We start from the raw sequence: 13,536 nt of genomic DNA, 5'->3' as shown, positions 1-13,536 counted from the left end.
CAATGATCAACTTTGTTTTTTTTTTTTTTTTTCATTCAAAATTACATCAAACTCCAGATGTTTTCACATTGTATTTTACTTATAGAGTTAGCAACTTTGACATCATCTTTCTTTCCATCATTTAGAGTCATTTGATTTTAGAGCTAGGTTTGCATTTCATCATCTAAGTGTCTTCTCCCTCTGTCCTAATAATGACTGTCTTTAAATCTGCATCTGTTGTTGTACTGATTTAACCTTTCATGTTTTATTAAAACATAACCACCCACATCATCTCTTTTAATTGTTTACTTTGTTGTAATGTTGTAATACTTAAAATCGAATTACTATTTCAGATGGAATCCTTCAGATAATAGAACAATATTCACAACCCTTTTCTCAATGTCTCATTGGTAAAATCTTTAGTATGATGATAAGAATCATTTGTTTGAAATACTTGTTGATTTGTCACTATTACAAATTAATGTTTTTTATTTACCGATCATTAGAAAGTTTTAGTACTTGTGTGTTTTGTGACATAGAAATGTAAAACAAGTGTTGTGCTGGGGAATTTGTGGATAATTTAACTTTCTCTGTACTTGTCCGTCATATACCTTTAATAAATCTAGTAAAACAAAATAAAAGTCTCCACAGTGATTACCTAATTTAGGGGTTTAAAGAGTCTTTGTAAATCTAAGATACACACATACATAAAAAAAAAAAAAACTTTGACAACTTTAGAAAAGGATGTGTCTTCCCCATTTTAATGTTTTTTCTCAAATGCTAAAACATATCACAGATGTTTCCTCCATGTTCCCCAATGTCTAAACACAGCACCCTTTTCTAAACCTACTGTACATAAACACAACCACAACTTCGAACTTCAAACCTCAAACTTTTACACCAAAAGAGCAGCTCGAAGCTTTCAAACATGTAAACACTATACACATCATTACCCTACAGCAAAACAATTGAAAACACAATGCTCAATGTGTGAGAGGGTTTCATAACTGCCAGTGCATATTTTTATAAAAAACTTTACAGTAACAGATCCTCTTAGATGGTCCAGGATGGTGTTGTTGGCGGAGCAGAAGGATGTCTCTTAGCTCCTCTACAAAGTTGAGGAGACGGTGGGTGTTCTTAGACCCGAGGACAGCATGCCGGGTGACAAGCCCCTCCGAACCCATGGCCGCACAAAGAGTAAAATTACCCCCCGTTGGCCAGGAACCTCAGTTCTGGCTCTTTGGCCAATGATGTTACAGATTCTTTGCCTTTGTTTCTGCAGGTTGAAGTTAGCCTCATCCAGGATTAAATACTCATGAGGTCTGGACATCGCATTCAACTGCAATATCGTCTGTGAAACAGAGAACAGGTGTTCAGAACAACAGTCAATCAGGTAGCACAGCATTGCCCAGAAGTAATGGAGGCCACTGAGCAACATAGTATGTCCAATACCTGTACTGTGAACATGGATGTATACTTACTTGCACATACTCGTAACCTAGATCTTTGTGCTGTGCAGAGTTGCGCTCAAAGGGAACCCTATAGACCTGTTTCATCTGCATCTTTTGGTGCAAAAGAACTCAGTCTATTGTAGCCAACCGGACATCATCAATGCTCTCAAAGTTGATATTATCGGCAATGACTTTGTTTCTTATCTCCTGGAGTCAGATTAGGTTGTTCTCAGGAACCATATCTGCATTGAAAGTTCCTTGTGCCACTGTAAATATGGCAACCCTCCCACCCCTATGTGGCATTCTTTAAACTGTAAAGAAAAAAACATGTGTTGTCAGTTGACATTTTATACAGTATTATAGAATAACAACTGATTTGAGACCAATAGACTACTTTCTACTGGCTTGTAAAACTGGATTATGACCAAAAAAAGCAATATAGTACAATACCTGTTGTGTTGTCTGAAAGCCCTGATAAAGCATGCCGCGGTAAACCTACTCGGGTTTGGACGGACTCTTAGCCCAGCTTCAGCCATCGTCATGCCATGGACAATGACTGTTGTTCGCATCTTGTCCGAAATGATGGTGCGAGGTTGCCTTGCTCTCCCTTCTGGACCTTCTCCTCTTCCTTGTTGGCCTGCTCCTCTTCCTCCTCCTGATTTGAACTCCTCTTCCTGGTTGGCCTGCTCCTCTTCTTCCATGGTCAGCTCTTCTTCCTCCTCTGACACAAAGTCCTCTTCCCCTGACTCTGACTTCATCCATTTTGTACTTTAAACTTGCTTTCATACATGTGGTCATGGTATTACCAACTGGTGTCTCAAATGTCGAGTTGTTGTGTGTAAACAATGGCCCCAGGTGTCTTCATTGTGTTCAAATATTGCAGAACATGGCAACCATTTTGCATTATGTGAGCTTTCATTTAAGAATATGAGCAGAGTTCTTTTGCAACTTGTGTTTTAGCAAGGAAAAATGCGTGTTTAGATTAGAGCTGTCAGGCAATTAAAATTTTTAATTGCGATTAATTGCATTGTGTCCAGAGTTAACTCGCGATTAATCACAAATTAATATGTGGCCTTTTTTTAAGGAAAAAAATGTGTGCTTCGTGGAATTTAGCAGTTCTACATTAACTATGAAAACAAGAATGGTAAAATATATAGTTTTCATCAGAAATACTTTATTTTGTAACATTGTATTGAGGTAAACTTTCTTAACAATAAAAGGCTGTAACATAAAATGCCTAACAAAAGCCCAAGTGCAAGTGAAGGGCATTTTAAATTCAAAACTTCAATCAACGTTCAGTAAAATAAAATAAAAAACATCAAAAATAACATTTCCATAACACTTTCATGTTCATTTTTTTGTCAGGACCAAATCTTTTCCTCCTCTGCTGAACTGCAGTAATAAATGAAATAGAGACTTATCATTTCCAATTAACTTTTATTTTTTAAAACATTAAAGACTGAGAAAAGCGGGATACACTGTGGATAGTTTGACAGTCTGTTACTGCCGCCGCGTTCTCTGGCTGCAGCTCGATGCAGCGACGTGTCCAGCAGAGCTCACGCCATGAATATGCCGGCAGACAGACCGCTATGCTGGGGTTGGATCACGCTTAAACCTCTAGAACATTTAAAACGTTCCCCGGTGAGCTTGCTGTTCGGAACGTTCATTTGAAATGTCTTTATGATATTGTAAAATGATGGCTAGATTTAGTAAATGTACTTAGGCAACTGGTCATTTGGTTTAGAGTCAGGGTTGACAACCTTTAACAGTAAAAGAGCCATTTGGACTAGTTTTCTACTGATCAAAACATAGAAGGAGCCACATAGATTTACTTTAGCCTTTAAGGAAATTTGGATAATTCATTACTAATTAAAAAAAAATATATGAATGATTCCTATTTTTTGGCATGATCAAAAGCAAAAATATAAAAAAGAAACTAGCATCTGTCAACGTGTGATTTTTTTTTTCTTAGTTTCTGAGCCTAAAGTCATTCAACCCCATTTCGATGAGTTGCTGTTTCTCGAATTTGATTCTTTCTCAGGAGTTGATTCTTTTGATTCTGCTCCTGCTAAAGAATCGGCTCTTTCGTCTCTTAACAAAGGATTTTTTAAGGACCTTTATTTTACCACAACTTTGCAAGAAAAATAATGTCCTACTTCTACTAGTTCTTTTTTATGATAACTTTTTATTACTTAAGCTTTCCATTTATTGTTTTAAAGAATTAAAAATTCAACTTTGTTTTTATTTCAAAATTACATAATACTCCAAAAATTTTAAACATTGTATTTTAATTATAAAGGCAACTTTGATTTAATTTTTGATTTTAGAGCAGGTTTATTGTGTCTTTCCTTCTGTGTCATTTGTACTTTGATTAAACCCTTAAGGTTTTATTAAAATATAACAATTAAAAATATCTATTTTATGTATTTACCTTATCATAATAAATACTTTGTTTGACTCTCTTTGTACCTAAAATGAAATCAATATTTCATATGGTGTTGCATCACTCCCTCTCCTTCCCCGAGATACTGGGAGACGCTTCTCCTTGATTGAAACCAGGTGTGTGAGCAGGTGGAGGAAATGAGCAATCAAGGAGACTCCTCTGCTGTGTGGCATAAAAGCAGTGGTGTTGTCTGTCTGTGGAGGACACTCTGAGCACACAAGCTCCCTAAATGACTGACAGGTTTCTACCTGACCAGGTATTGCTTCTGTTTTTAAAGCTTTCATGCTCCTGTACCATCTTCAAACAAATAAAAGCATGTAAAAGAATCAAGGCTGAGTGGAATTCCGTCTAATATTGGGAACTAGAAAGAAGCCGATCAAGTCAGGCAACTCAGATTAAAGTAACGACTTGACAGATGGAATTCTTCAGTTTGTCAGTAACAGGAAAACATTCTGTTGAAGAAACAACAAAGCAAAATGAATTAGACCAGGAGTAGTACGGATAACTTGATGAGTGCTCAGTGAACTTCTAACAGTTTGAAGTCCTTCTGGAAGGAAGGATTGTTTGTCTTTTCATCTTCCCTATGAATAAGTTTTACTTTGGCAAGTGGAAGAACAACGTCATAAAGGACTTTTGCTGTGGGAATGTCAGTTCCCATGGCCACCAGTGAATCTGCTGTTTGCTTAATGGTGGCTCACAACATCATCAGCAGGTCTTTTGCAATAACAAGCTTCCAGGAAATTCCAGTTTAGTGCATCAAGCTCCATCTTGAATGGAATAATACTCATGAGGAATAAAAATGTTCCTCGCTGTATATTGCATGGTTAGTCCATAAATGACCAAGAACAGTTTTTGTACGTTTGGGTAATTATCCCTAAATAACTGAAGAATTAGTTCAAATTAATGTTTTCAAATTAATCTGTCAATAAACATGCTAGAATAAATATAGAATACAATCATCACAATACAATTTGAACAAACTACTTAAATCCCACAACTCCTGACATATCTGATAACTAGTATTTAAAGACATTTTACAATGAAAATCCTGAATTGAAAGGAATACATAGTCATTCATAAAAACATTCAATAATTTTTGTAGAATAGTAAACAATTCATTTCAAAAATGTTTTAATAAGATCAACATTAACTGTGTAACATATACTTACCAAAATATCTGTTTTCTGAACAAATATTGAGCTGTTGCCAAACCTAAGAGAAAACAGATCAAATGTCATAACTTTATGGAATGAGTAATGAAAATGACAACAATGGATACTTTGTTTTGCAACAATACCTCAAGTTTTGGGTTTCTTAACTATCTAGCTAAAGCACAGAGTCAAAGTAGCTGGGTTTTTTATAATAAGGAGATCACAAAAATAATTTATGTCCTCACAGTTTTATTTAAAAAATCTGTATCACCTCTATGATGTGAACTATTTTACATTAAAGGATTCTAGTGTTACTTTACCAAATCTGCATCCTGCCCTTAGATATTATGAGCTTCAAAAAAGAAAACGAAATAATTAAAAATATTGAGAAAACTTCAATGTTTTTACAGTCAAAAATCATAACAACTCATTAAAAACATTCATGTGAAGACATTATCTGATCAAATTATTAGAAATAACATCAACGCTCGTAATTTATATATTTATGGTTTATTTGCGTAAAATGAAAAGTAATTTTTTAGTACTCACCTGTAAAAAGAGAACAATAATTTCTATAGAGTCAATGCTGAAGCTAACATCAGAGCTTGAATTCAACGTTGTGTAAGAAAAAAATAACTCTTTCATTTTTTTTCTGTCTAAATTTTGGCATCGTTTCATTTTGTCTTGAGAATATTTTGCAGTCTTTTTGCAATTCATCAATGATCAATGAACTTGTCAGTTTGGACTTTAATATTTTACATTTTGTACTTTGATCATTAGGAATGATTATGAATAATAATTTATAAATGTGTGTGTTTACACCAGGTTCACACATCACATGAACTGTGTATATACTGTATGTCAGGGGTGTCAAACTCAAGTCCTCGAGGGCCGACGTCCTGCTGGTTTTCCAGAAACCCCGCCTTATCTGCTGCCGATTACCTGGATCAGGTGTGTTTAGCTAATAAGAAGCTTCTATGGCAGCTTGGTTGGAAAACATGTAGGACACCAGCCCTCCAGGGTTGGAGTTCGACACCTGTGCTGTATGTAGTGCGTTTGTTCTCTTCTTCTATTGAAAGAAGAGACCTTGCACCCCGCTACAGGACACTCTTTCCCCCTTCATACTGCTGTCAAAATCAATGACACTTGATTTCACTATATCTGGTCTGATCCAGCGGCTTGTGTTTCTGGGATTTTCTCCTCCACTGGTTAATTGAAATTTCACACCGGCAAACCAACTTAGCTTTTTGTTTGAGCTACAGTTGCTGTCTATGGCCTTTGTGTTGGGTCGTCTTATTTTTTTGGTATTGTTGGATTAGTCGTATAAATTTACAATACTTTTCCTTTGTAAAATCAGAAAACAAATAAAACGTCAGGTCAGGATCTCATATTTTGTTGCTGCTACTGTTCTGTTTTTATTCTCGCCTCTTTACTATCCCTACTCTTTTTTTGTTGTCTCTTCTTCCGTTAAATGAAGCGATCTCACACCACAGAGCAAGATCCTCTCACCCAGCGGCATATGTTGAATAAAATGGCTAATACCAAAGGGTAATTCCAGTTGTGTGCCGTGGCTTACTGGTTAACACAATCGCACTTTTGGGAATTGTGAGTTCAACTCCAGGCCACACACAGCAGTTTCTTCATGTTTGCTATCTTTTTCTTTTGCTGACTTTTATCAACAGTATTCATTTGACTGTATTTAGTGTTTCTACTTTTATGTTCTACAAATGTGTATTACATTAGTAAACTATTAAAAATATCAAAACACAAACATGCTTTTGCAGCAGAAACATTTGATTCCTATTTAAAAATTGTGAGAAATCTATGCATGAACAAATCTTTCATAATCATCCGATGTCTATACGTCCAACACTATGTGGTACGTCGCTCTTGTTGTCGCCCTTGTCATTAGTGATTTTAGTGTTCATGGATGGCACAGGTCTCAAAATGCTTTTACCAGGAGTCACCTGTAAAGAACTGAAAATGGTCATTTGTTGAATTTTCTGCATTAGGTCATATTTACTGAAACTAAAAGCTATTCGAATCGAAAACATCTTTTAAGGTCAAGTTAAATTTGAACACAGGATCCCTTTTTTTTGTATCAATGGATACAATTCTTGTATCCATTGAATTTTTGGAGAGTTTTTGCTTGAATTTCTTTGCAGGATGCCAGAATGGCCTCCCAGAATTTGGGGAGGATGGAGGTCACACCATCAGTGAATCTCTTTTAATGACTATAGTAGCCAAGGATGTAGAGGTATTTCTGCAGCATGAGATGGAGCATTGTCCTGCATGAAGATGATTTTGTTACGGAATCCCCGGTTCTTCTCTTTGTACCACAGAAGTTAGTGGTCAGTCAGAAACTCCACATACTTTCCAGAGGTCATTTTCATAACCTCAGAGACCCTAAAAGGGCTGACCAGCTCTCTTGCTATGATTCTCACCCAAACAATGACTCCACCACCTCCTTACTGATGTCACACACTTGTTGGAACATGGTGGCCCCCCTCTACTTAATCCATATAGACCATCCAGAGTTGCTCAGCACTCATCAGGGATCAAGTAGGTTTAAAAAAGGGTCATGTATTTCTCGACCACAACACTCGTTTCTGCTTGCAAGTGTTGTTTGGAGAGATTTATGCAGAACTGCACAGGCTTCTATGTGAGTTTGGGTTTTTTTCCACATAGAAAATTGGATAAAAATCTTATCCAAGTTGGAACATTGAGTCTTGGTGACATCTAGTGACGAAAAAACATAAGAATCCTGTGACATCTGCTCTGTTTTGCTTTAGAATTCCTTGGTTAATCTGCCATTAAACTGTCTTTGATAGTCTCAATACCAGGTGTAGAATTATCCTCCTTATCTTTATCCTTTTTTGATATTTTAATACCTAGATACATTACTGAATTTTTACAGGAATACCACAAATTCTGTTAGAAGTAGCCTCTTTCTGATGTAAGGTTGCACTTTTTTTAAAGTAAACCTTATTTTCTTTTTTTTTATTTTAACCCAAATATTAGAAAAATATTAGAAAATTCAACTATAAGAGATTAAATCTCTGTGTAACACTATTTTATTCTTGACCAAGGTTAGAAAAAATAATCCAAAGTAGACGGGACAAAAAGGCCAACAAAATGTTGAGACACAGAAAGTAAAGACCTAATGAACTCAAATTGTCACATTTTCTACTTGCGTTTGAAGTTTATTGCTTTGGCGATCCCTGACAGGATATGTTGAAAGATGAACAATAAAAAGCTTAATAAAAACTCATCTCTGGTTCATTGATTTAACAAAGAAAGTAAAAAAAAAATGAATTTGTAAAAGACAACTTTTATGTGTAATCTAATGGCCAACTTATAAACTTCCTTTTATCTCCCATTATTTTTTATTCCTGTGACTTGCCAAAGTTTGCTTGTATGTTTGGATATCACCATCCATCGTCTTCCGGTCATCTGGGACCGGGTCGTAGGGGCAGCAGTGAAAGCAAAATACCCAGACTTCCTCCCCCTGGCCACTTCCTCCATCTCCTCTGGAGGAATCCCGAGGTGTTCTCAGGCCAGCCGAGCGACGTAGTCACTCTAGCATGTCCTGGGTCTTCCCCTGCGCGTCTGGACCACCTCAACTGGCTCCTCTCAATGTGGAGGACAAGCGACTCTTCTCAGAGCTCATTCCGGGTCACCGAGCTTCTCACCCTATCTGTAAGGGAGCACCCAGCTACCCTCCGGAGGAAGCTCATCTCAGCCGGATCTTGTTCTTTCAGTCATGACTCCGAGCTCATTACCCTAGGTGAGCACTGGAACGAAGATCGACCGGTAAATTTGGAGCTTCGATTTCTGGGTCAGCTCTCTCTTCACCACAACAGACCGGTACAGTGACCACATAATGGCGGAAACCACTCCAATCCGCCTGTCGATCTCACGCTCTTATCTTCCCTCACTCATGAACGAGACCAAGATATTTCAAGGTTTTTCATTTGCCATATAAGCATCGATTTACATTGAAACACATTGGAATTCTTGTGTAAGCTTTCAGAGTCACAGTTTAGGTTAAGGAAGAATAGGAAAAATAGGGACATTTGAACTCCTCCACCTGAGGCAGGAGCACTCCACCCACCGAGAGAGGACAAACTACCTTTCTCCGGTTGAGAACCATGGCCTCAGACTGACCCTCATCCCTGCCGCTTCACACTCAACTGCAAACCGCTCCAATGCATGCTGGAGGTCCTGGCTTGATGGAGCCAACAGAACAACATCATCTGCAAAGAGCAGAGAGGAAATCCTGTAGTCCCCAAACCAGATCCCCTCCGGCCCCTGGCTGTGGCTAGAAATTCTGTCCATAAAGACTATGAACAGAACCAGTGATAAAGGGCAGCCCTGCTGGAGTCCAACATGCACCAGGAACAGGTCTGACGATTATGTGAACTAAGCTCCTGCTCCGGTCATACAGAGACCGGACAGACCTCAGTAAGGCTCCCCGGACGCCGTACTCCCAGAGCACCCTCCACAGGACACCACGGGGGACGCATTCGAACGCCTTCTCCAAATCCGCAAAACACATCTTGACTGGATCAATGAACTCCCATGAACCCCCAGCACCCTAAAGAGGGTGTGGAGCTGGTCTACCGTTCCACCCTCCGGTCCCTCTTCTTGAAAGGGGGAACCACAACCCCAGTCTGCCAGTCCAGGGGTACGGTTCCCGTCTGCCACAAAATGCTGCAGAGACGTCAGACAAGACACTCCCAAAACATTTAGAGACTTTAGGTACTCGGGCGGAATTCATCGGGGCCTGGCTACCGAGGAGCTCTTTGACTACCTTAGTGACCTCAGCTTGGGTGATGAAGAACTCCACCCTCAACCTCTGATTCCTCAACAGAAGGCGTGTCAGCAGGACAGAGGTGGTCCTTGAAGTATTCCTTCCTAACCCTAACTTTGCAACATCAGAAACAAAACACAAATTAGTTTCACAATAAACATAGTTTGTACAACTTTCAATGAATGAAAAATTTCATTATTGGCAGTTTTATTTTGTTAAACAATAAAAATTCACATGTAAAACATTTTATTTACTTTACAAACATTTTCTTCCTTTTGTAATAAAATAAAAAAAAACTTTTAACATTAAAAAGTACAGTAAACAACACAGATCAAATCTTTACCTAAATATGTGTGTTGTATAAAAAATAGAAGTGATCTCTGCCTCTGCTATTTTCCTCATTTTTTTATGAAGATTTTAAGATGTTTTTCCAACATTTGCTGCATAGAAAGGGTAAATTGGAAAAACGCTAGTAACAGCTTTTAGTGCTTTATGTAACAATTCAAAGAACAATATGCATTTTTTAAAAATTCTCATGAAAGGAATTAAGATTTAGTGTGAAATTCTTTGTTTTGGAATAAAATAACATTAAAAAGAATTACAGAGGCAGTGTGATTTACTGGAGGGAAGTAAAATGTACTTTTCAAAATGGGAAGTCTATTAACCAGTTGTCTTGTTTAGTCAATAGTGTATTTATACTGCTAAAGTAAAGCAGACATTTCTGCTTCGAACCAAAGTTTGTAAACAAAACCACTTGACTTAAGATCTCTTCAGTCATTGGACAGGAATTATGAGGGCGGGGCAAAGCAACTAGAGAAAGAATATTGGAAGTCCTATACTTTGTTATCCCTTATTCAAACTTTATATTTCGTTGCCCAATACTGAACAACTCTATCAACGTCAGGTATGACACTATTTACTGATACTTTGTTACGGTGGAGGCATGCTGCTAGACAGTTACTGTGATGTATGGATGGTCGGCAAAACAGTTTGTGAGAATCAATGAGTATCGTATTAGAAGTTGGTTTCACGAGTCTGCATTCATCCGACCACATTTCAATGAGTTGCTGTGTCTCATCGTTGCTCCGCTATTCTATTTATACCCCGTATAGCCCGGCTACGGTGGCCGTTTTGGTCCAGTTGCTCCACTCCAAGCTTAGAGCCAATTCAGACTGAGGAAAAACCAAACCTCAGTCCAAACCAAGATCCCCTCGAAAGAAGATCTGTTCCTGGTCCTGAACCAGGATTCACTTGGGTGTATTCAGACTAAAACTTGTTCTGGATTTCTAGGGGGAAAATCACTTTAAGTGAACCAAATGTGTCCAGTCAGAATACACCCTTAGCTGCAAGAGTCTAGACTAATTAGTAGTTCAGGCCAATCACGACGGAGCAGAACTCACTGACATTTACAAAGTCACAGCAAACAATGTTGATCCTGTCTGGCTCAGGCCCTGGTCGCTGGGCCTCTGTCCAGCGCAGAAGCAGCGGGAGAGCCTCCGTTGTCATCTTCCTCATGGTCTGGCAGGGATGAAGAGCGACATAAGAGGCATCTTCTGTCAGGTTCAGGCCGCTGACATAAAAACCAGCTGTGAAACATCAGAACCTTTAAGGCCACTTTCTGCTTTATTCTATGACAGCATAATAAAAAAAATGTGTATCATTTGAATATTTACCTGGTCTTCCTTTGAGTTTTTGCGTCTCCAGATAACTAATCACCTTCTTTGGGTTAGGGCTATCCGCATACCTGGACAAAGAGGACACCTGTGAGGCTGGACCATTCAGTTCTTTATGAATACGTGAGAAATAGTCAGAACTTCAGAGCTAAAAACCAAAATAAAGGATTTTTATTTAGTTTTTTCAGTTGTGATTAGATAAAGAGGTTAACTCTATCAGCTTTTTTATTCATGTTAATATTGTGGACTAGATTGTTTAAATTCCAGACATCACATTCGTTCTTTATCCCCTGAGTCTGGAGGTGGTTTGCTCAGATAAAAACTAGAAGTGTCAAAATGTCAATAACTTTTTGACGTGCTTCCAAATATAAAACAAAGGTCCAACTATTTACCTGCTGGAACGTATTCCTTTAACTCAAAGGCCGTTAGCAGGTGCAGCTAACGCTGCATTTCCCGCACCGGGAAAGAATTTGAACGATCTGGTGAACCCAGCAACATGCTTGTTGGTGCCTCTGTAGAAACCTCCAAAACTCAAGTTATTTAATCAACGTCATCCATGTTTTCCATGACATTGAAACAAATGAAGTCTAGAAAAACTTTGGCGGTTGCTCCATGCAGTAAATGTGGGGCATGTCAAAAGAGAGGTGGCAGACACGAATTTGATAACTGAATCGCGTCTGGTCGTGGAAAACGCTGAAGCTGATAGCCACCTAAAATATTAACTAAATCTAAAATTAGCCTAAAAAAACAAAAACAAAAAAAGCAACTTAGGTTAGCCAAAAAAGCTAGCATGCAGATGAAAAAATAGCTCAACTTCAAAGTATCCTAAAAAAACTGAAAAAAGCCCAAATTAGCCAAAACAGCTAGCGTGTACCTGAAATGTTTGCTAAACTCCAAAACAGTCCCAAAAAAATAAAAATAAAGAGCCTAAATTAAAAAAAAAAAAAATAAAAAAAAAAAAAACAGCTGGCATGTAGCTAAAACATTAGCTAAACTCCAAAATGGCCTAAAAATACCACAGTAGTCCAAAAATCTCACATAATACCAATCTTTAAAACTTTAAAGCCGTAAGAATTTCATATAATTATGAATAACAAAAAGGCAGGAACATTATTCCAGAATAATCAACTTAAACCTTAAATAACTTTCAGTGTTTTACTCTTCATAAAAATATATTTTGTCAAAATTATACAAGTTAGAAATTAACGCAAGATGACATCAGGCCATTAATAACAATAAAATAAAATGATCTGAAGGGCCGGATAGAATAACCCAGAGAGCTTATGTTTCTCTGTCTGTTTGTGCTTCCACAGGGTGGCGTGGGGCAGGAGGCGTGGCCATTTCTACCTGGTGGCCTTGCACACCTGCATCCCATCTTAATTTCTGAATACCTTCAAAAGCCTCACCCTGGCTCCTCCAACCTGCCAGGTTATTTCTCTTTCATTCGGTCCCTTCCTGGTTCCAGTAAAGCTCTCATCGGCCTAGCTCCCTGCCTCCACCGCCAGTCTATGTCGTTGTGAGGCTAACCATCTCATCTGACTCTGCTCTGGGATCTGTCTACTCACCCTGACACCAGGCTGTGAATTTGCCACATGGGATCTGAAGAGAAATAACCTGAAAGTTGCCAAAATAAACTTGGATTTACCAGTACGGTATGGCCTTCCACAGTTCTGGGTGCTCCAGTAGCATTGCATCATTTTCATAAGAAATAATGACCTGTTGACCTCTGGACCAACAGGAACGCAGCGTGGGAACATTCTTCATGAGAATAAAAAAAGTAATGATTTACTATTTTAACATACATAAAACAGATAATAGTCAAAAGGTTTGACTGAATTTGTCTAAGTTTGTTGTAAAAATGATACCTTTGAAGAGCAGAGCTTCAAGTTGAAAAGAATAAGGATGAACTCCACCAGATGGACGTGATCTTCGTTTGTCATCGAGTCGAAATGAGAGCAAGAGATAACTACGATCTCTTTTGGGTGAGCCTCTAACCACGTCGCCAGGTCCTTCAGAGCTTCCTGTA

At 38.2% G+C, this 13,536-nt stretch overlaps 1 protein-coding gene and 1 long non-coding RNA gene across 2 annotated transcripts in view; both read right to left on the bottom strand.

Moving 5' to 3' along the window:
- Positions 1–11: 11 nt before the first annotated feature.
- Positions 12–2,514, bottom strand: LOC118599591. The gene is made up of 2 exons (XR_004949002.1): positions 1,461–2,514; positions 12–1,330 (listed from the first exon to the last, which is right to left on the bottom strand). It is a non-coding gene; the product is annotated as an uncharacterized LOC118599591 (long non-coding RNA).
- A 7,014-nt stretch (positions 2,515–9,528) lies between these two features.
- LOC112156861 (PI-PLC X domain-containing protein 1) overlaps positions 9,529–13,536 on the bottom strand; it is a 6,443-nt gene continuing 2,435 nt past the window's right edge. The window contains exons 4-7 of the mRNA XM_024289246.2: positions 13,376–13,531; positions 13,156–13,268; positions 11,511–11,581; positions 9,529–11,423 (exon numbers count right to left, since the gene is read on the bottom strand). Of these exons, the coding sequence (XP_024145014.1) occupies positions 11,200–11,423; positions 11,511–11,581; positions 13,156–13,268; positions 13,376–13,531 (564 nt within the window). The 3' untranslated portion in view covers positions 9,529–11,199. The remainder of the gene's footprint in view (positions 11,424–11,510; positions 11,582–13,155; positions 13,269–13,375; positions 13,532–13,536) is intronic.

The sequence above is a fragment of the Oryzias melastigma genome, linkage group LG2 (assembly GCF_002922805.2).
Source record: "Oryzias melastigma strain HK-1 linkage group LG2, ASM292280v2, whole genome shotgun sequence".
NCBI lineage: Eukaryota > Metazoa > Chordata > Actinopteri > Beloniformes > Adrianichthyidae > Oryzias > Oryzias melastigma.
This window is presented reverse-complemented; position numbering and strand designations above follow the sequence as displayed.